The sequence below is a fragment of the Ptiloglossa arizonensis genome, chromosome 2 (genome assembly GCF_051014685.1).
Source record: "Ptiloglossa arizonensis isolate GNS036 chromosome 2, iyPtiAriz1_principal, whole genome shotgun sequence".
In the NCBI taxonomy this organism is placed as follows: Eukaryota; Metazoa; Arthropoda; class Insecta; order Hymenoptera; family Colletidae; genus Ptiloglossa; species Ptiloglossa arizonensis.
The window spans coordinates 17,533,341-17,555,400 of record NC_135049.1 but is presented as its reverse complement, the minus strand read 5'-3'; the positions used below and the strand labels follow the sequence as shown (position 1 = coordinate 17,555,400).

General features: G+C 38.1%; 2 protein-coding genes across 6 annotated transcripts in view; one reads left to right on the top strand and one right to left on the bottom strand.

The window, feature by feature from the left end:
- The window catches only part of LOC143155136 (uncharacterized), a 49,477-nt gene extending 30,582 nt beyond the window's left edge, over positions 1–18,895 (top strand). For all 4 annotated transcript variants that reach the window (XM_076327527.1, XM_076327528.1, XM_076327526.1 and 1 more), the window contains 7 exons: positions 12,825–13,350; positions 14,246–14,727; positions 16,263–16,456; positions 16,676–16,986; positions 17,079–17,153; positions 17,232–17,411; positions 17,548–18,895. In XM_076327527.1, the coding sequence (XP_076183642.1) occupies positions 12,825–13,350; positions 14,246–14,727; positions 16,263–16,456; positions 16,676–16,986; positions 17,079–17,153; positions 17,232–17,411; positions 17,548–17,589 (1,810 nt within the window). In that variant the 3' untranslated portion in view covers positions 17,590–18,895. The remainder of the gene's footprint in view (positions 1–12,824; positions 13,351–14,245; positions 14,728–16,262; positions 16,457–16,675; positions 16,987–17,078; positions 17,154–17,231; positions 17,412–17,547) is intronic.
- Positions 18,896–19,768: 873 nt separating this feature from the next.
- Positions 19,769–21,116, bottom strand: LOC143143045 (ribosomal RNA small subunit methyltransferase NEP1-like). 2 transcript variants are annotated; one of them, XM_076303891.1, is made up of 4 exons: positions 20,957–21,116; positions 20,427–20,670; positions 20,101–20,309; positions 19,769–20,017 (listed from the first exon to the last, which is right to left on the bottom strand). In XM_076303891.1, exons 1-4 carry the CDS (start codon positions 21,026–21,028, stop codon positions 19,904–19,906), a joined length of 639 nt encoding a protein of 212 aa, XP_076160006.1. In that variant the 5' UTR covers positions 21,029–21,116; the 3' UTR covers positions 19,769–19,903. The 2 variants fall into 2 exon arrangements, with proteins under 2 accessions (XP_076160006.1, XP_076160005.1); XM_076303890.1 differs by having other exon boundaries at positions 20,885–21,113.
- Positions 21,117–22,060: the final 944 nt, after the last annotated feature.

The window sequence follows — 22,060 nt, the reverse complement described above, 5'->3', positions numbered from 1 at the left end:
CCGCGTACATGTATTTGTCGCATCGATTCGAAGGATGCGAAAATATTTCAAGAAAATTTACTTATTGCACGACCGAACAATGAAACGATATCGTTATTATCGATGCTGAGAATTCCGGCGTATGTTATCGCTGTGGTCACAATTCGAAAGAACGATACGCGGTAAATACTTAGAACCTACCACATACACTGTAAACCTTGTGTATATTGTAACCATCTACAGTTCTCTGCGGAGTAAGTCGCAAATCTGATACCGGTAAGAGCGCGTCACTACTTTCTCCGTGTCTTCCTTGCTAAATTATGTTAGTGCTTAAATTGTTAACGAGCAAACGATGAAATTCCAAACAGTTAACGCGCCAATGTTTAAAAACAGTTGCATTGGTAACGCGCCAAGGAAATTTATTACCAACGGTCTACTTAATTTTAGTTACAAAACCGTAGATGGAATCGAACAAAATTTACCCTTGTTCGTAACAATCGTTCTATTAAAAAGTACGCAAAGAACATCGGTAACGCGCGAAAGAAATTGATTACCAACGGTCTACTTAATTTTAGTTCCAAAACCGTGGATGGAATCGAACAAAATTTACCCTTCTTCGTAACAATCGTTCTATTAAAAAGAATTTCACAATTTTTTAACCGTAAGGGGAATCCAGCGATACTTAATTTTAATCGAGAGGAAAAGCATCCTTCGCAGGATTGCTCGGTGAAATTGCACGTTACGTGTCGAAAATCGGTCGACTGGAAAGAACGAGAAAACAATAATCGACGACCCAACCATCTTTGGTGCACAAACAGCCGACCAGGGTCGTCTCCGCGACAGCGATTTGACCTACGAGCGACCTCGGGCCGAGAATCGACCGTCCTCCTTTCGTCATTCCACCTTGTGATATACCGTCGTTTCTCGTAGAACGCCGCGTGATCTTATGTGGAAAAAGCACAGAACCGAGACGAGTTTCACAGCTATCTTCGTCGGTTCGTCTGCACGTCCTTGATCGTCCAAGGTTTGACCGAAGAGTAGAACCATTTGCATCGTGGTCCTTCAAGGAAAAACACGTGACTGGTTTCGGGAATTCCGACTTGGACGAACCATTTTTATTATCGACCCATCCCCTTTAATCCCATCGGACCCCCATAGGGAGACGATCACATTTAACAGTTTCGAGATTCCACGCCATTAACGATCCGTCGATTGTTATCGATTTTAGATTTTCTTTTTTTCTTTTTCGAATACACGCGCGCAAGTCCGTTCACCTTATTATCGTTCGAAAGTGGTGACGATTTATTTTGCGGCTGGATAACGGTGCACACTTTCGTAACGGGTGTAGGTGTACGTGAAACCTACATGTATACGCGTTTCGCGCGTCTCTTGCAGCCACGCGTGATGGTAGAAGGCGCGGCGATTTTTTTCCACGCTGGAATTTGAGGAAGAATCGATCTATTATACGAAATTAACGGGAATGACTATACACGAACCGCTTTTTTTTTTTTCGTAGAACGTAACCCGATATTCGAACGTGAACCCGCGCCTATTCGCGCGTGCGCGCGCGCGCGCGATTGCCAATGCCGAAGTTTCGTATATACGGTGTTATGAAACATTTGGAGAAATCGATGATCGAGAGAGACGCCCACGGACAATCGATTCTTTTTTTTTTTTCTTCTTCTTTTTCTTCTATCTTTTATTTATCTCGATTTGTCACGAATCGATGGAAGACAACGCGAACATTTTTTGCCGGTGTCGTTCGTTCGAGCGCAAATTCTTGGAAACGCGTGACGAAATTTTCAACAAAACGGTGCGCCAGCGATTGTTTTATTAACCTAATTCAACCTCTGACCGATACAACGTTGTCCGAGAAAGGCCTTCGCGGTCAGGGACGAAACGACCGGATCGTTTCTGGCAAATGCGCCCAGGCTTGCGTTATCTTCCGAAATTCGACTCGCCGTGTACCTTTTTCGTACGTCTTGAGGCTTTTCTCAATAATTGATTCTTCGGTTATTAATAAATACGGGTGCCGGAACGGTGACCCGTGTGAAGATCGTCGTTATCGGTTTTACATGCGGAGAGTTGGAAGGGAGAATTTTCGTTCACTCCCTTAATATTCTTTTTACTTTGACCTTTGCGTTTTCTTTGTTCGGTAGGATTTTTCGAGAAAAAAAACCTTTTTTTTTTTTTTTTCTTCTCTCTCAAGAACAGCGATTCGTTAGTCGCTGAAAAGAAGTCGTGGAACGATCCGTTCTTAAGGGCAAGGATGATCCTTATAAGGGAAAAGAACCAAACTCGATTACGTTCGAAGGAAACTTTGGTGTAACCTCTGCGCGGTTCACCAACGCGCTCGAGAGCGTCCTTGGTGCTCAGGGACACCGCGAGCAGGCGAAAACGCTCCTCCGATCGTCAGCGTCCGCGAATTAGGTCGAGAGGAACGCGAGCGGGGCGGGAGAACACGCTCTCTCGTAACCATTCGATGTCAATAATAATAGCGCGAGTCTCAGTCACATAGAGGTTTCCTTCTTCGCTTTCTTACCCTGCTGGTATTTCATGCTTGTTCGTCGTCGCCTCGGTTTCCGGAAAATTTCAACGATTCTGGTTACTTTGTAGTCTTCACCGAGGTCGGTTTCGAAACAGTGCGCGAGTCGGTAAAAAAGATCGTCACGGTTCTGATTATTGCTACGGTAACGCTTTCCTGTGCTCGAGAGAAGTAGTAAATTTTACGGTTAACGCGGAATAGAGTTTAACGTGTTTATGCGACGTCGATCGTCGCGATAAACTAAAAATATTTCACCGTATTAAGTATAACTTCGAAAACCTTTCCAACGATTTGTAAATATTATCCAGTTTATCGCTGTTTATGCGGTACACGGTCTTTTACGCACTGTCGCGAGAGTTGAAAGACATTCTCAAGGTTGTGCTTTTGTACCTTAGAATGTTCAATAGACATTTATATTTTATTTATATTTATTTTTTATTACGAGAGCAATTTTCAATACTCTCAATTTTATTTACATCGAATTTACCAACTTTTCGTTATTGGATAACATTTTATAGACAACGAGGAATTTCGGTACCAATCGATAAAACTTTGGGACTGCGAAGATCGAAATTGTTCTTTTTCTCTCTCGTCGCGAAAGCCTTTCCAATGTACTCGAGCGAGAAAGAAGAGTCTCCCTCGTAACCATTCGATGTCAATAATAATAGCACGACTTCGACCGTACAGAGGTTTCCTTCTTCGTGTTCTTCCCCCACCTGCGCCATGAAGTCGACCTTTCCGGCGTCTCTTTCCGTGGACTGTGTTGCTCGCGTCGACCTCTACTCTATCGTTGTTGTTCCAATTTACGGTTTTAAAGTGCAATGTTCTATTTTTGCGTGTTTAAATTATTCGTGCTACCGATCCATGCACGATGTTTACAGCGCTGGAAAGAATTTTTACGACGAAGGTACATCGAAGTTGCAAAGAATGCGTTGACTCGAATTTCGATCGAGAGCTGCGAAGAAATCGCTAATGATATCACAATTTCTTTCTTACAGGCGTTATAACCGCTACGTTTCATCCAAAGTGGTGTATTTCGCGCGAACGAAGATAGGTTGCTCACTTTGATGAACAAGCGTAACTCGTTTCCGACAATTTACTTTTTCTTCGCGTTACCTATAATCCGTCTCCCATGCGTCAACAAGACAAACTGGTATTATTAATGTAATTACAGTCAACAGCAAACGTGTCCGTAGAAGGTCTTTCCAACGATTCCCAAGTAGTCGAACATTTACAGTCTTTGTCCGATATTCTTTATTGGAACACGAAGTAATTAATATCGTAACACTGCATCGCGCAAAAATCTTATACGTTTCGCTGGATCTTGACAATAGAGTTGTCCAAAGAAAAATAAATTCTTCCAAAAGGATAACGGTTCTTTGCCGTTACAATCCTACCGATTTTACCTGAAAAGTTTATCCTCGTCCGAGTATCCCGTTTTCGTAACGGTAAACGGCATTTAAAAAAGTATCCATCTCGAAGCACAAAATATTGTGCACTTTGGTCGAGTATACGAGCGTCGCAAAGTTCGGATAGGACAATAACAATAACAACAACCTCGACTAGAACAGAGGAGGTAGTAGACGGAGGACGAAAGCGCGCGCTCGCTTGCGAAGAAGTAGGACGCCGCTACAAGGTCCCTTGGCAAGTGTTTAACCTAACCTAACCTAGCCCAATCTAGGCGCGGACGCACACGCGCACGCTTCTATCTACTCGTCCCCCCCTCGAGTCACCGCATTAACCGCGGCAACCCCACCTAAGCTGGTCGACCTGCTGCACTCCGCTCTCTCCCTCTCGGCGTCTCTCTTTCTCTTTCGCTACATCTGTACGTTTCTACGCGATCTGTCTTCGTCGCTTAGACTTCTGTTCGCGCTCCACGGTATTCGCTGTACTCGCACGCCCCGTAGTCGGTTAGACGTCCTTCGTCCTAACCGTAAATGCGCGAAAACTGGCTTCGCGTTCGAGGAGTGTGTACACGCTAGCGGTTCTCGAACGGTCATAGAACTCTCGTCCGCGAAACGTGCGGTGGCTTTAGAAGCTGCCTCGACTCGGAGAAAGCGATGAAAAGGGTTACGCGATTCCAATTGCCGGTCTACCAACCGCGGTAACCGTAGTCGATTCTCGTTCAGTCCGAGGCGTCGTTCGCTCGTGCCGAAACTATTTTTTTCTACTTCTATTCCTTCTTTTTCCTTTACTCGATAGACGAATGACCTTTCGTGACCTTTGCCATCTTACCACCCGCTGTAAAGGGATCGTCGGTGTTGCGACAGTGAGAGTGCCGAGTGTCTCTCGGGTAAAGAAAACTCAAAGCACGGAGGATTGGCCGCGATCGGCTCCGATCGACTACGTCCGGCTGTCTCCGGGGGAGGAGGGGCCGTAGAAAGAAAGGATCGTCGTGACCGGCGAGCGGCCACGCTCGGTGAAAAGTGCAAGTGGAGTGTGAACGGTGCATACGACGCGTGTTCATGCCACTCAGTTCCTGTGTCAACGGTTTTTCTCGTAGCGAGAGCTCGTTTATTTTTGCGGGTGCGCTCCGCTCGATTCCTCGTGAAGCTTCCTCTCTACACGGAGGGATACTTTTAAGAAGATGTAACGATCTGCCGCTGAAGTTTTGTGGCATATAACGTCGAACGTACGTACGTTAACCGTTTTGCAGACGAAAATCTGGTTTCCGTGTAGCCTCGGGGACGTTGGTCTATCTATGCACTTTCAGGTTTTTTCTCGCAAAAGATAGAAAATCGACGAGTTTAACAGCTGACTGGAATTTCAACGAGCTTCGTTTATTTTTCTTTTTTTTTTTTCTGCTTTCTATCGTGTTACCGGAAGAAACACGAAAACAACGAAACAGTTGTAACACGATGACGGTTAATTGTTTTGCGACTCTTTGAGATTATTATTGTGAAAGTTTCTATCCTGTGACCGACATAAGAACCAGTTATAGCTCATGTTCCATCCTGATTCGTGACAGTGATCGTTACACTGATTCGAGGAAGATGTTAGTCGCATTGAGGTTATTTAAAGAAAATTTTGCTATTCCTTCATAACCCGTGCCATGATTCCGCCTCTCTTTCTCGTAATAGAACGAAACAAAATATCGTTTAATATTTACCGTACACCTGCTTAACTTTGAATCGATAAGATGGTCTGTTAACCATAATTTTACGTGTACGTATCGTCGACACTCTCGTGAAAACTCTATTGTACGATCGATATTGATCCCATTATTGTTTCCTTCTACCTTTACCGTGTGCAATAAGGAAGGAATCACTCTTACAACATTTACCGCTACCTTACGCGCCCGTTATAACGAGTTAACACCAAAGCCAATGTTTACGATTGTGGATCTACAATGTTTTTTTGCTTCTTTGCGATGAAACTTTTTCGTTAGGTTTTGCACGTGTTCGTTCATCCAGAAGATTTCAGTTACCGTTTACCAGCCGGTTTCGCTTTCTCCTTCGCTTTCGCTATCGCCACAGTCAAACAGTTGTACAGTTCTGTTACTATTTCGTGCTCTCCTGGAAATTGTGAAAGATGTAATACCCCGATGAAATACAAATCTTTCGGTAGATGTTGTTCGCCATCGTTCTTTTAATAATAAAATTTTGACAAGCATTGGAATTGATTAATACTTTTCAAAGCAGTGCTTCGAACGTTAACAACTGCGTTAATGGATTGTATAGAAAGACACGGAGTAAGTAGAATGTTAAAAGTTTTCGTAAAAGTGACTCTAAGCTAATACACGAAGCAACGCTGTTCAAAATGTTCACGATAAGATATTTCAAGTAAAAAAAAAAAATATGAAGTATTCTTATTACTTCATAGCTTCCTCGTTGATCGTTGAATAGTATTTATATATTTTATTTAATTGTATAATTACGTATTAAAATTAAAAATGGAAAGTGAATAAAAGTATTGTTACTCATAGGTGGCGTTCGTGATTCACCTAGAAATTGCAGCAAATTTGTTGACATTCTTTCGTCCAATATAGTCGAAATACTGGTTGAACATGGACATGCTCGAGAATGCTGAAAACGAAAATCGATATAACCAGTAAACCACCTGTTACATTGTGCTTGGAAAAAAAAAAGATATACGAGGAAATAACAGCAAAACGTGTGTCACGTTGTCAATTGTACTTCCACGCCTCTAAAGCACTCGGATACATTTCGTCCTGTATTTGATTGGCGGATATAAAATCTACGGAACTTAACTCAAAGGGCGATTATGCGACACGTATCTGATAACTCGTCGCTGAGAGACAAATTACAATCGTTCCTAAATAAAAGATCTTTTACCGTATAAAAATAATATTAAACCAAGGGACGATGTTATTAAACAAAATTTAAACAATTACCCAGAGTTTCGATAAATCGACACCACTGCTCTAAAACACTTATACGTGTTCCTCGGTAAAAAATATTTACCAATAAATACAATTTGTCGTTATCTCGGTTGTTCGTAAGTGTGCGCACGCGCTTGTTCGCACGGTTACTAGAAAAATGTAAGAAAAGCACGCGTTTGAGGCATCTCGCGACTTTCGCTGCGTCCATTTTCTCGCCTCGATTCTCGATCCGTCTTAAACCAACGACAAAAGTGGTTGTTTCGTTCTGAAAAGAAATTTCCGACGATAACATTCCGCGTGCTGATTAGAAGAATTATCGCTAATCCTTTTATTCCGATCGAGTGGTACGAAGACTCGAGGAAGAGTTCGAGGGCTTTTCAGAATTGGTACCGCGAAACCTATATCCGCGTCTATAAAGTGCAGTGAACGCGAGCGGGAGCAACGAACTTCGTTTCCCCCCTCTCGCGTTCTCTCTTTCTAGCGTGGTCTCCCTCCCTCGCTGGCAATTTCCCCCTCTGAGCCTCTTCCCTTCTTGCGGACGAGCGCGCTCGCACCGCGTCTCTCGTAGCAAACGAGGCACAAGCGTAGCCGCAAATTTTGGCGAACGCCTTTCGTTCGGTTTCACAATGTTTACATTTCGTTCTCAGGCGTACAATTTCTGCTCTCGACCGGATATTTTTCATAATTGTCCTCGAATAAATATTACTTTCCGGGAATTTCTTTACTCCCCGGTCCTGTCAATTTCCCGCCGAATTTTTCAACCTTTCTCGCATACGGAATTGTCGTAAAAATGATTTGGGATTCGTTCAACTGTTTCAATATATTGGGTTGTTCGGGAAGTCGTTTCGTTTTCCAAAATGGAGAATATATAATTTAATAAAATGTTTATACACTCTAAACAAAATCGTGTTTCATTTGACCAAAAAAAAACGAAATGACTTTCCGAACAACCTAATAATCATTTCACTATTTTGTTCAGTAATTTTGTGAATTATTTCACTAGTTTAGTATCTGAACAGGAATTATACACGTAACAGTGTCTGGAATTTTCCAATATGCGTATACATTTAGAGACGTCGGTTTCTTTTTTTAAATGCAACATTTGCAATCATTTCATTATAGTTTTACATTCGATCGTTTTTCTCCGTGGTACCTGAACGGGGTATCCGTGAAATTCAGCTTCTACAGTCGTACAGTCACAGTCTGAATCTCCACTGTGCTGTTAAATCAGTTAATTAAATAAATTGAGCAATTACCAAAGTCAGAAAGCCTTGTGTACGTATTTAGAAAAATTATCTTTAAAGTTTGCGGTCGAAGAGTTACATTTCAGTAGATATATCATTAACGTTCAGGTATACGAAAAATGTGAACAATATAAATCACTTTTGTCTCGCGCGATTCACTAAATTTTCATCAACGTACAACAGCGTCTCTTGTATCGATTGAAACGAAGGTTACTGTGATAGAAAAAAATCAACAAAAAGACGACTAGGACTCGAACGGAGAGAAGAAACTTTTTCAAACGTTTCGGGACGCGTGCTTTGCAAATTTCGAAAATTGCAAAAAAAAAAACACGATCCTGGCGAGGTCTCTCTCGCTCTCCCTGATGTAGTCAGTGTAACGCATGGGAGGCGCGAAAGCATTAACCCCACTGCGCGGTCACCTTCTATTCTAGTGCGGGTGTAAGCGTGCCTCATGCTGAGGGTAAACGCAGGACGGCCACGCACGCGTTGCGAAGACCACCCTGGGTCATCTTCGTCGTGGGAGTATCCTTGCTTTTAACGCACACTCGTTTGCGTTCGAATATCGATCGACCAAATGATCGGTACGAAATCATAACAAACTTGCAGGATCGACCAACATTAAAATCAATCTACCGAACATTGATCGATTGCTCGGAGCGAGAAAATAAAAAATTTTGCGCAATTTATTGGTATTCGACCAAGCAAAATTACATCGAGTACCACACCGGTCCTCGTTTATATAAAATAATTTTTATAATGTTTAAAAGCGAGTAAAATGGAATCATCCCCATTACTGTTTATCTTTCTCCGGCGCGCTCGGCTCTTGTGGTCCCAGACGATGGGATACACGTGTGGGATCGAATTCCACCCATCGATGAAAGTTAAAATTACCAATTTTAATTCTCGATCCTAAAGTTATACGTCTTTAAAAATGTATACTACATTTAAATTTGTTCTATGTTTTCCGTTTGTATTATAATTGCTGGTAAATTTGTACGAAACGTGTATATTTATTATTCGAAGACAGATAACCGAAAGAGCTAACTCGCTTTTGGAGAACGGAGTCTTAACATATGTAAACCTAATGTGTCGGTGTCGAACGATGGCTGATGACACGGTCACGTAGCTACCGGGTGTCGTAGGACCGATTGTTTAGTTTATGTTTTAAAGAGATGCAACAGCTGGGTGGTGCGTTGCCCGGAAAATAAAAATATTGTACTGGATCCATCTGGCCATGGATGGAAGAAGGTAACACTTAACCCGGAACCTTTTAAAGGCATACAGTGCAGAACTAGTATAGTTTATTTCTACTTTATCAGATCGATGGATCAAGAATTATTATTTATGATTTCTAACTTGTTCGAAACGAATCTGCTGATCGAGATCTTTGAGTTACCTCGTCGTTGCATTACGAAAGTCCAAGTGCATTCGTTGCACTGAATTGAAAGTCCTTCGCGCAACTCGTATAATTACACCCGTTCCCTCGTGCAAGTGGCGATATAAACATTTGTGTACACGACGTTATGAAAATGATAATACACGCATGCACGACAGGCAATTTCCATTGAACGTCCTTCGGCTCAGTGACAACTATTTTGTATGCAAGGTCAAAGCGAACTCACAGGCGGACTTATCGCTTTTATCAGTGTCATCGTTGGAAACGGTGTTTGTTACCGATTGTCTACCGATCGATACGCAATCTACTTATTTATTTTATATTCTTCGTCGTTTGGAATAAATTTCAGCTTCTTCGCGCTTGGATGTGTCGCGTGGTCGTAAGCAAAAAAACGTTATCGCATTCTTTTTTTTTAATTATTTACGACAAAATGTATACTTGGAAGCGATAACGCGATTTAGGGGATATCTGATAAACAAAATATTGCATCCATCGTGTCCTACAAAGTCCAAGTGCCGCAAGTCCCTAGTGTCGAGACTTGACACTTGTACGAGATGAGTCACCCGGTTTGGTCGGGTGATATCTCTCTCATGATTAACGGTAAAGAAAAAAAGAAAATGGTAGATGGAGTGCAGTATTGTTTAATGGTGTTTACCTTTCTATGATATTACTTTTTCGCAAGTGCAACGATGCACCGGACACGTTCACTGCTTTCGTTTTCTTTTTGCCTTTTTTTCTTCGTACGAATTGTGTTCTTTTTCCAAAAATCAATTATCCACATTATTTTACGTATAAAAAGTATAAGGTAACATATTTCACGAATGAACACTTGACGTGGTATTTCAAATTGTTCAATTACACATGTTTATAAATAGGATATGACCAGTTGAAAAGTATCTTTCGAATGACTTACTCTGTAAGAAACACACGATTTAATTTTAAGCTAGTGCAGTTGCACTTTACAGGTGCATCGTTGCACTCGTGGAAAAATTAATGCCATAGGAAGTTGTATATTAATGAACAGTTTAACTTCGTCCTGTACCACTTTCTTCTATTGTCAACCATAAGAGAGATATGACCTGATCAAATAGCGTGACTCACTCTATCTATAGGGTGTTGCAATTCTAAGTTTCAACGCTTGAAATAAAATCAGTACGAACGACGGAGGAATTCTACGGTGTGGTGGCAATAGTGGTTCATAATGAATGAACCACAGCAGTATTATGCTTGTATTGTATTTCGACCGTCTGTTAAGTTTGTTCGAAGAGAGATACGGCCGCGTGTAATCCGCTTATTCATGAAATGCGCGCGTTCATTCTCGAAGTGTATTTTCGTGCAGGTTCATTCTCGAAAATAAAGGAAGAATTTACCAACTAGTTTATCGACCATCTTCCAACTAACAAATTGTCGTTCGCATCGTTGCTAAACAATTTGCGGACGTAATTTACGATATTTTATTCAAAAAATAAAAACGGAAATTTGGTGTACCACGACTCATAAATATTTAAAACTTTAACCGTAAGACCAAAGGGTTGTGTGAAAATTGGAGGTGGCTACTTTTATAATTTTCTATAAAGGCTTTGTATATTTAGGGTGTAAATTTTATGCAGTTTGGGTGTACGTTAATGTGGAAAACACGAAAGACGTAAAGCAGAATATATTTCATAAAATAATATAACAATATTAATATTTCGCATCGCTTAAGTGCATTATGTCCTGCACATGTTTAGCATGTATTATTCATATTCCCACACGCGGAAAATCTGCAGGTTGTACCTACAAGGTACCTCAATTACTGTGATAACCCCGAATGTGATACGAAACGGGGAGAAATATTACAACGAGAAGTTTTTTTCCCTCAAGATAACCGTTTTCGAAGTATCGAAGTTATCGAGATATTGTTTTAACAAGATGGCAGGTTTTGATTACAATATTACAGTACAGTGGTTAATATAAAAACAAATACAACCATGTATGGAATACTGACCCAAAAATTTCTATTCGATCAAATTATAACATATTGTCGATGTTTCGCTAAAAAAATTTCAAACAAAGATAGGGAAAATTCTCGTTTAGATAAAAATGTCGAACAACGAATAGAAGATAAATCATTTAATCCTTTATTTGTTCAATAAAAATTACATTCGAATAAATCGCTATACAGTTTTTAATCGTCGTTTTTTATTGGAATAAAATCCTTTTTTGTTTTAAATTTTCGGCGTACAGTGTTGGAATGTACAGAGAATGTACATTTGTCGAATTTCCAAATTTCACTACAATATTTTTAAAGTAAAATTCGCGTGTCTCGATACAAAGAAAACTGAAGATTTGTTTTATTCGAAATTACCAAACTACCCCCTTTAGATTCAGAAGGCACCGTCCCTAAGATTACAAGTCCCACTATTTCTATTTCAATATAAATAAAAAATATTCAGGCATTGAATAGGTATAGAATAGATATACGATATACAATTTCTAATTTAAATTTACAAGAATAATGTAGTTCTAAAAGTACGGTAACAAATATTGTATACTGATACTGATACATCCATGTATTCTTTATACGATATAGGAGCAACTAACAATAACTTCATTGTTCCCATTATAGTATAATTAAAAAGTTTTTAAGTATTAACCACTACAGTACACAATATACTTTATAAACCTAATTTCTCATGAACTATATTTTACGTTGATATAATTTCTAACTTAAATCCACTAGAAAAATAACAATCCCAAAAATACACAAAAAAACATTGAACGCTGGTACAATTACATTCACTTATTTCTCATAAGTTGGATACAGTCTCTGACTTAAATCCACTAGAAAAATAACAATCTCAAAAATACATAAAAAAACATTGAACGTTGATACAATTACATTCATTTATTTCTCATAAGTTGGATACAGTCTCTGACTTAAATCCACTAGAAAAATAACAATCTCAAAAATACACAAAAAAACATTGAACGCTGGTACAATTACATTCACTTATTTCTCATAAGTTGGATACAGTCTCTGACTTAAATCCACTAGAAAAATAACAATCTCAAAAATACACAAAAAAAAACATTGAACACTGGTACAATTACATTCATTTATTTCTCAAAAGATGGACACAGTCTCTGACTTAAATCCACTAAAAAAATCCAGTCCCAAAAATATATAAAAAAACATTGAACGTTGGTACAAATTACGTTCGTTAATTTCTCACAAGATGGAGAACTAACGATAAGTGCGGTGCCCCGATGGCCAGGAGGGTTGGTCCAGGTATGAACTGCTTACTCACGAAATCCGCGTTGCTGGTTTGTTTACAGTTTGAACAAGATGCACGCAATGGAAGGTGCCGCTGGAAACGGTAAGAAGGTGGATTCGGCCGAAAAAACGAGAGAGGACGATTCGTCGAGGGCCTCGCCGAAGGTGCCTCAGAGTCAGCAAAACGGCGCGGCGCTGCCGGAGGAAACCGCCGCGGCGCCCGCAACCGAGGAATGTCTCCGCTCGGCTTCGATAAAAAAGGAACCACTCTGCGACTCGGAGTCGGAGGCGACGACCAAGACCACCCTTTCCTCCGTGGAAACGGTGCAGCAGAAGCCCGTGGCCTCGCGTTGCCCGAAAACCGAAACGGAAGGCGGCGGAGGCGGTGGCGGTGGCGTTGGTGGGGGAGGCGGTGGCGGCAGGAAACGAAAGTCAACGGACGGACAGTTGTCCTCGAACGGGAATTCCACCCCGAAGAAGTCCTGTCTCGAGCAGAGGGAGCAGTATATATCGTCTCTCGTCGGCTGTGAAAAAGTTACCGCGGAAGAACTTGCTGCGAGGGCTGATCAACTTCGAGCCGAAGTGCAGGTAAGCAAATTGAAAAATCAGTTTTCACAAGTATAGAAGTTTACTCGGTAACGATTTGCGTAAGAGTGTGCTCGTAAACGGATGACGAGAGGCAACAAAGCGATTATAGAATTCGGTGTGGGTAAAGTTCTTCCAAGAGGGCTGGAAAATATTTTTTAAATATTTTTCCCCGCTAGGTGAAATTAGAAACAGTGCAGTTATTGCAGAGGGTAACGAACAGTAGAGCGAATAAAATGAAAGATGACAATGTTGCAATCTTGATCGTACTTCTTTGGGTTGTTTTGGGGGTATGTAGTACGATTACGCGTGTACTTAATTCTGACGACTCGCGTTACCTGTCTATTGGTTTGGTTCCTTTTTAGTTTGGACTGCTTGCTTTTGGTTATTTATTGTACCGCAGATAATCGAAGCGTAAGGAAGCACGATCAAGACCGTAATATTTGCCTTCTCTCGTACAGAGTTGAAACTTATATTATTTCGCGAAGATTATTTCAAGGTCAATTTCATCTTTTTCGAACAGTATCGTTGTAGCTCTTTTACGAGGTTTCATCGGGCAAAAGAAAACGAATTCCACGGTATATGAAACAATACCGTTCAAGGTCACGGGTGATAAAAATAAAACACTAATTCGGTATCTACATTTGTTGGAAAGAACTTTCAAATATTTCTATAAATTCTTACTTTTTCGCTATATCTTTGTCACAATATCTTGCAAGATCTTTTAAAAGTAACGCGGTTCAAAACGTTTACATTTCCTCGACACTTTGACTAACAATATTTTCGAAAGTATACACTTGACACGTCTCGCCCTATTAGTTTTCCGAATCGAAGATTCTTAGAATAATTGTTGTTGCGTGGGTTTTAATCACGTCCATTTTGTTCTGTTCCCGTGCAGGCCTTGGACGAGTTAGCACGTGCCAAAGAAATGGAATGGAACGAAATACTGAGCATGAGAAAGCTCAAGGAGGAGGCGTACCTGAGGATCGAAAGAAGGAGGCAAGTGATGGGATTCATGGAGGGTAACGGACAACTGGCGGACACCTTACCGCCGGCCAGCTTGGCGCTTGGCCCCGAATGGGAGAGCAGCGGTAACACGACTCCCGTATCCAAAGAAAAATTAAACTTCGGCTCGAAAGAGGATCTGCCCGAGGAAAGTTCCCGGGACTCGCCGCCATTCAAGAAAGAGAAAAGCGGGAAGCAAACATCGCAGCGACAATCGACGCCACCGAAACAAGGTGGAGAAAATGGCCGAAAGCAGACCGAAGCTCTCAGTCCAGAGAACAGACAGATCGGCGAGGGTCGTCAGGGTGCCATCGTCGACGTTAGATCTATCATCGCTGATTACAGACTGAGGCACCCTGAAACAGTACCGCGCAGGTAATCATTCGTGTTACCGCATCGTCTCACGAGCAATGCTGACAATTAGTGCGACGAAGCAACAAAACTGATGCTGTTATGCAAGGGCTACTGTAAAAAGAAAAACTCTGTACCTCCTGTAGGACCGAGATTGTTCACGACAGACATCTTTTGTGCTAGATAGTCGAAGACACGTGTCTACCTTCGAGAAACGCATTTTATTGTTACTCACTGTATCACGAGGAAAGAATCCACTTTTGGATAAAAGAGAGGATCTTCCTGTAGTGGATGGTCAGATTTTAGAAGGATACTTTACTTATTTTAAGGATGGAAAATTATGATAGGAACATGAGATTGAAAATGTTGAATAGGATATATCAATCTTCGTCCACGGTAGAACCTCGATAATTCTAGGAAAAAGTGTTTTAAAAGCAATAAGATTTGTGCAATTGTCGGGGTAACCAATCCCATAAGGAGTCACATTTGCACAATACACTTCTACTACTTGTTCCTTTCACCTCCAATTTAACTGGTTAAGTTACTAATTCCTTCATTTGTTCACACAATGCAACCAACAAGGTTCTCACGCATTTGAGGTTGCATTTATCGAGGTTCTTCTGTAATCTGTGGATTAGCATCATCGAAAAGGTGAAGTCGTGAACAAAAAGTGGTTATAACTCGGACAAGTAGCGTTTCCAATCTTATATTCGCGTGACTCTTTTTCACCCTATTTGCGAGTCAAATATGCTTCTAGAATCGTTGCCACGTGATCATACTACAGATGGTTTGAACAATTTTTCTCGAGAAAACTACAAAAATAAGCTTCATGTTCGAGAGACTCACAAATTTGGATAAAGAGACAGTTTAGAAATTGCTGTCGAAAAAACTTTGTAGTGCGATTGTTAAAGAATCTGCACAGAAATTGAACTCGTTCTATGAACAATCTTCGTTCGAAAAATAGTAGAAACGCTTGAACATATTAACAAAATATGAATGAGTGTTTAGTTCTTTTTTAACCAACTTGTTACGGAGTTAATGTTAACAGTTACGGATAGTAAGCATGCAGAAAATATTGTCTGTTTGATAAAATATAAAACAAATTATCGATTATGAACATCGCGATCGAATAACGAGTAAGGAGTCTTATCACAAATAAGTAGATTCTTCTGATTAAAGAACGTGAAGCTCGTCAAAGGTATAAGAATTGTAAATTATTTACTGAACATTATTCAGTTAATTACATTAGTATATTCGATTTAGTTGAATGGAGAACTATATAGGAAGGTGATAGAACACTGTGAAAAATGGCAAAAAACTTTTTACTTGCACCAAAAATAACGCATTACTTGTGAGATGATCTAATAATATTAACAAATGTACTATATTGAAAACAGATTCTTTCTTTACTTCTTATTTGTGAAATATTTATAGTAGATGCACATGTCTTTGTAATTTCGAATAATAAATTAATATTAAATGGATAGATTAAAAAAAATTACAATTAAACGTTACTTGTAGCAAAGGTTTCATACATTTCATATTTATCTGAATTGCAGGGGTCGCAGAATGAGAAACTCAGTGAACGTTGGCCTCGGAGCTGGTGGAGCCATGGTCGAAACAGGGCACAGTGTCGATTCAAGACCATCTAGTACAGATTCCTGTAAAAGCAATCCGAACATGTCAGATCCTAATAATTCCATGAGCTTTAAAGATGTGCTTGTGCAGTTCGCTAAACTAAGCCAGCAACAAGGTATATAGAATTAATGTTAAAAATACCATTTAAGCAAATTTGTATCTGCTTTGTATCAGTTTTATTTTGTTTAAATAGTATACATAGTCCGCTAAGAGAAAAGTATAATTTCGAGGTGTACGTGATACACTATACGTTGAGAAAAGTTCAACTTTCATTTCGAGTTAACGTATTAAATACCACCAAGGTCGTTAATTTTGCAAATGTAAAATTGCTTAGGTGAACCTGTGAAAACGCCTCAAAATTATCCGGATGTGACGCTTCATCCCGTTGCACCGTCCCCGGCACCGCCAAATACTCCACCTCAACAGAGCTGTTCGTTGCTCCATGGAATTCTCACGAAATCACAATCTCCTAGACCTACAACTTTTTCACCTACTTTAGCTAGATTACTCACCGCACCTGAAAGAGAAAGGAATGCACCAACAGCCGCGTCCATGCCACAGCAAAGTGCGGCAACCCAGCACCTTTTGCAGGCATATCAAGGCTCTAATCCGGTTTCTATCAGCGACCTTCTATCTTCTTCCAAGGTATTTTACTTTTTCACAAAACACTAATTATTTATATTACGATACAGTATAGTCGATCGCACCGTTAATATTATTTATTTTTCTATTTTTAGGCTCGAACTGAAATAACAATAACCCCGGTTGTCAATAACCCGGTCCAATCTCACTCAAATAATTTAATCCATGTGGTAAGTATTACATTGCATTTCGTTGCAATCGTTATTCAAATAAATTTCATATGTGTATTTTTATACGTTATTTTATAGGATGACGTTGAAGAAGAATCAGCAGTAATCGAAGACAGGGAGACGCGCATTTCCTCAGGTGGAAGGGATGCCAGAGAGGACAGGGATAGTCCTCCACGATGTCAAGGGTGTCGTGAACGTGCAGCACAGTTTGTTTGTGCTGGCTGCGGAAATCAGTGGTATTGCAGTCGTGAATGTCAGGTATGGTAAAAAATTGAACACTTGTCTTCATTTCACATTTTTGATTAACGATTTGTTAAATGTTACATTTGATCTATATCGCGATTGCGTGATAAGATCAACAATCGATAATTATTGATAAAATTATGCATTTTAGGTTGCTGCATGGGACGAACACTCAGAAGTGTGTTCTGGCTAAACAAATAAAAAAAAAATAATAAAAAACGAGCGTGTATCGATTTAAACCTCGTATTCGTGGTATCGGGTTAAATACCTATTCAACTGAGAATGAATCTAGTCAAAAAGGAACGGCCAAGAATATAACGTGTATTGAGTACGATAAGATGAAAGGAAAAACGTTAAGAGAGCAGTGTATATTTTTAAGAATCTTCAAATATGTTTAATCTGTAAATGAATAAGTTTTATTTCACGAAAGGAGAGAATCGCCAAGTTAACAGCGCAAAACATTAAACTCCGTGCAGTTTGACGAGGAAAGAGATCGGAGTTCGAGTTGAAACGGTCGTTGCTTTACTGTAATCGCCGCGTTGCTTTTATTCGTTATCAGTACCGAACGATCGAGAGTCTTCATTGAGACCAATAGAGAGAGTATTAACCCTGCTGAAATTAAGCATTTAACATGTATCTTCCAAAGGACAAATTGTTCGAGGGATTCCTAATATAATTCATGTTGGATATAAACATTCGTAACAATTTCATGTATCAAATAATTTTTTTAGATTTTAACCAACGCATAACGTACAATGTACGCTAGTCGAGAATTTTCAACTTTTTCCAAAAAAAAAAATAAGAAAACAAACCAGAAATAGCTGGTGCGTACGCTTGTAACGAGGAACAAAGCACAAAGCTATATCTCGCGATGCTGTACATAATTTTATACATGTTAGCAGGGTTGTTCAGCGTCAGACTTTAAAAAGTTGGTTAACCGTGTGCCATGCGTAAAATTTGTTTCATGGTCAGCTTCATATTTTGAAAAAGATCTATGTTATAGATTACTTGAGTGTTTTTATAATCCTGTCACTTTGTTTCGTCTCTCTCTTTTTTTTCATTTAATACCGCATACACTATGGTAAAACGACATCGCATTTGGTGACCACAATGCGAGATACACACGGACATTCAGCCTTCATGTATTTTTGTCGTTCATTCAAGAGAGGAACGTATAATGCGTACCTAATACCATATTTTATACCACATTTGTTACCAACGTGTAAATCTAGATTTAACGAGGCGAGGCGTCAGCCTTAGCATAGGTTTAAGCTACTTCTTTTTTCTCTTCATCTCTTTCACAACTTGTTCGTTGGTAACGTATTGACACGTTCTAAGTTTACTTTTTTCTTCTTTTTTTTTTGAAATTAGCATGTTACCCAAACGACAATTGTCCCAGACATAATCTGTAGCCCAAAGTTCCTACAGGTACACGCAACATTATATATATTTTTCCCAATTACGAAGCAAACCAAAATAAAATAAAGTTTTTAATCGTACTTTGACTTTTCATTATTTTTGTAACCACTTACATATTATGAAATGACAACCTTATAATCATTTTAAATAGAGATAGTAAAGTTAGAGTTAATTTTTTCTTTCCAAACGCCTTTAATTTTTTTTAATATCCGATGTCTTCGATATTAAGTTGTTCACATTTGTGACTGCTTTTGCATGCAATCATAGTTTTTTATAATTATTGCAAACAATAAATGAAAGTTTTTAAATTACATTTTACTCACAGAACTAGGTGTGAATAAAACTACGTGATTATGACAAGATGAAAACGACGGAGAACTATGCTTCAATTAAATACAATAAAAGAGAAGTTATTATTCATATATATAAACGGCAATTTTACAATTTTACAGTTTAAGGTTAACAAGAGAAAATACATGAAAATTTAAAATAATCAAATTAAAAATATATTTGAAAACTGCGAAATAATAAATGATTAAAATGTTTTTTAAAAAGAACCTTAAATAATTAATCAGATCAATCCAAAGAAAAACTATTTTCGTTTAAATTAACATATACAGAGCATTTATAATTCCGGTAAGAGTTTTTCTATTGAGTTTGGTTCAAAGAACCTATTGATATATAGTAACAATTATAAAACTTATAAAGCAGAACGATTACATTGTTTTACTCTAAATACGATTTTAATAACAAATTATAAATTATTGATGCTACCAATGGGGAGTGTCAAAGCTATTTTAAACTGTGATTGATTTGTATTCTAAATTCTGACCATACAGTAAACATAACCCTGCTCTGTGAAGTTCAACTTCATTCAACATTTTCATTCATAGAATAATTTTAACCATAATAATTAATAAAATAATTTGATTAAAAAATGGTGACAGTTTGTATTTAGATTTACACATATCATTTTATTTATCTTCACTGTTTTGTTTTACATTTAAAAAAGTTATTTAATTGTACATGAAAATAAGTAAAAAAATATGGAAATTAAGTCACATCTAAATAACACACAATCAACTTATTCAAACTATCCCCCAAACTTCTTCAAATGCAGTACACAATTTAGTACATGTTAAAGCTCCAGATAATGGATAATTACTAATGGATATAGTATCTTCAGAATAATCTGGTTTTACCTATAATATTAAATAATATAACAGAAACAAATTCAATTAGATAGCAAACTTAGATAGCCACAATATGGTTATTCAAAACTTACTTGTCCATGTGCCATTGCACCTACCACAATAGCAATTGGTTCATCAGATGGAACTAATTCTTGTGGCTTCTGTACTTTATTTCCATTAAATGACATTGTAATTTTACGACAACCAATTGGTAAATGATTTGTAATTGGATTCTTAATTACTTTTAACAGTTTCATTGGTCCATCAGATGCACGGACACTGAATTTATGTAACAATTGCACTGTAAAAATTATTAATCTTAAATTTTTAAGAGAACTGGCTGATTACAAACAATATATAAATTATTCAGTTTCTTATCCAATATCACTGCCCCTTCTGTTGTATCTTTCTTTCTTACCTATAAGACCCGCAAAACGCTTAAATGTTCTTGGTATCCTAGTTTGTGGATTTACTTCTATCAATACATTTTTGTCAGTATGAATATATACTTGTAAAAGTCCAGCTCTATTTAATGGACTATCCAACAACATTAATAAACATTGATGAGTAATATCTGGTCTGCATGAACCAGGTTCACGATTATTTTTCTTTAAAATGTGCGTGTGATCGTCGCAATTTAATAATTCAAAGGTATTTCCAACCTAATAAAATACAAATGTATAAATAAAAATTAAAGGTTACAATTATACATTTATCAAATTTATAGTGACGCAAGAGATTTCATTTTCCATTGAGAATATCGAAATATTAAAGGAAACCTATAATAATAGAAGAAAGAAAAATAAAACTATAGGTAGTATAAAGTATAACAAATAAAAGTATATTTTCAAAATTAATAATGAAACATAACCATACTTTAACGGACTCCAACTGTGCTTTCTCTAGAATAATAATCAGACGCTTCTCTTGATTTTTTATATGAGCTACCTGAAGGTGCTTCGGATGTGGGTCGTACTCAAAATCATCTTTCTCGCTACGATTTTTACGTTTTTGACCCATTCTCTACGTTTTCAAACTCGAAACATTTAAATATATATACACATCTGACTTCGAAACACATGGTGGTAGATTTCACATCATAGCGCTACGTAGATCAGTCGTACTTGTATCTAAAACGATCTGAAATACCGACCTTTGTTTAAGACGATAATTCCAAGAATAATATTTAACTGAACATTTGAAGTCGGAATTGAGTCGATTTGATAAAATATCAATGAGTCGATAAATTGAATTATAATTTTATAGTACCATATTATTACTCATCGATTATATTAATTAAATTAAATTTTCACTTGATATAATATTTATACAACAATTGTTTGTATTATTAAATACGGAAAGTTTGTTAGACTTCAATGAAAAATTCCTTTGCGAACAAAGGTATTTCAACGAAGTGATATTTTAAACTATTATTTATACTAGGATATCGTTAATTATTATTTAAACTATGGTTCTAGGACGGTCGTTAATACTTATGATAAATAAATATCAAGATATGAAATCTGTGAAGGCCGATCTTCAGGTTTTAACCACGTTTCCAAAGTAATGATAATATCATATTTATGAGCGCACACCTGTAAATTTAACTTATTTTTAATATCTCTACAATTCCATTGTGAAACTTTTAAACTATTATTATTCATAATTTTAGCATATTATTGTAATACATATAATCTAATATGAAAGTTGTATTTTCAGATTTATAAATAGAGTGTATTCCAAAATTAAATTTTTATATCTTCGGTGGGAGAGTATATAAATTATTACATATGTATAGAGGATTTCAAATAATTGCTTGTAAAATGATTTAATAAACTAATTTTGTTGAACATATAGAGCAGGTGGCGCAATCTGTGACTAATCTCCCAAGTTTGTCGAGAAATAATTTCTATGTTTGCCGCTAGATGGCGAAACAAGGACTATATTTAGATTCCGTCAGTTTTAAATCGTTTTTTATACAAATTAAGAACTAATTGGTTTACTTTAGGAACTTGGGTTAAATCAATTTATTCTATAGAAACAGTAATAGTT

Bases quoted from the DNA above. Each gene is read 5' to 3' on its own strand.
- LOC143143045 (XM_076303890.1), bottom strand. From the start codon at position 21,028: ATGGGTCAAAAACGTAAAAATCGTAGCGAGAAAGATGATTTTGAGTAC. The intron at 20,310-20,426 runs GTAAGAAAGAAA...TAATTTTTACAG, and splicing joins GCGTTTTGCGGGTCTTATAG to TGCAATTGTTACATAAATTC. The intron at 20,018-20,100 runs GTAAGTTTTGAA...TTAATATTATAG, and splicing joins GTGCAATGGCACATGGACAA to GTAAAACCAGATTATTCTGA.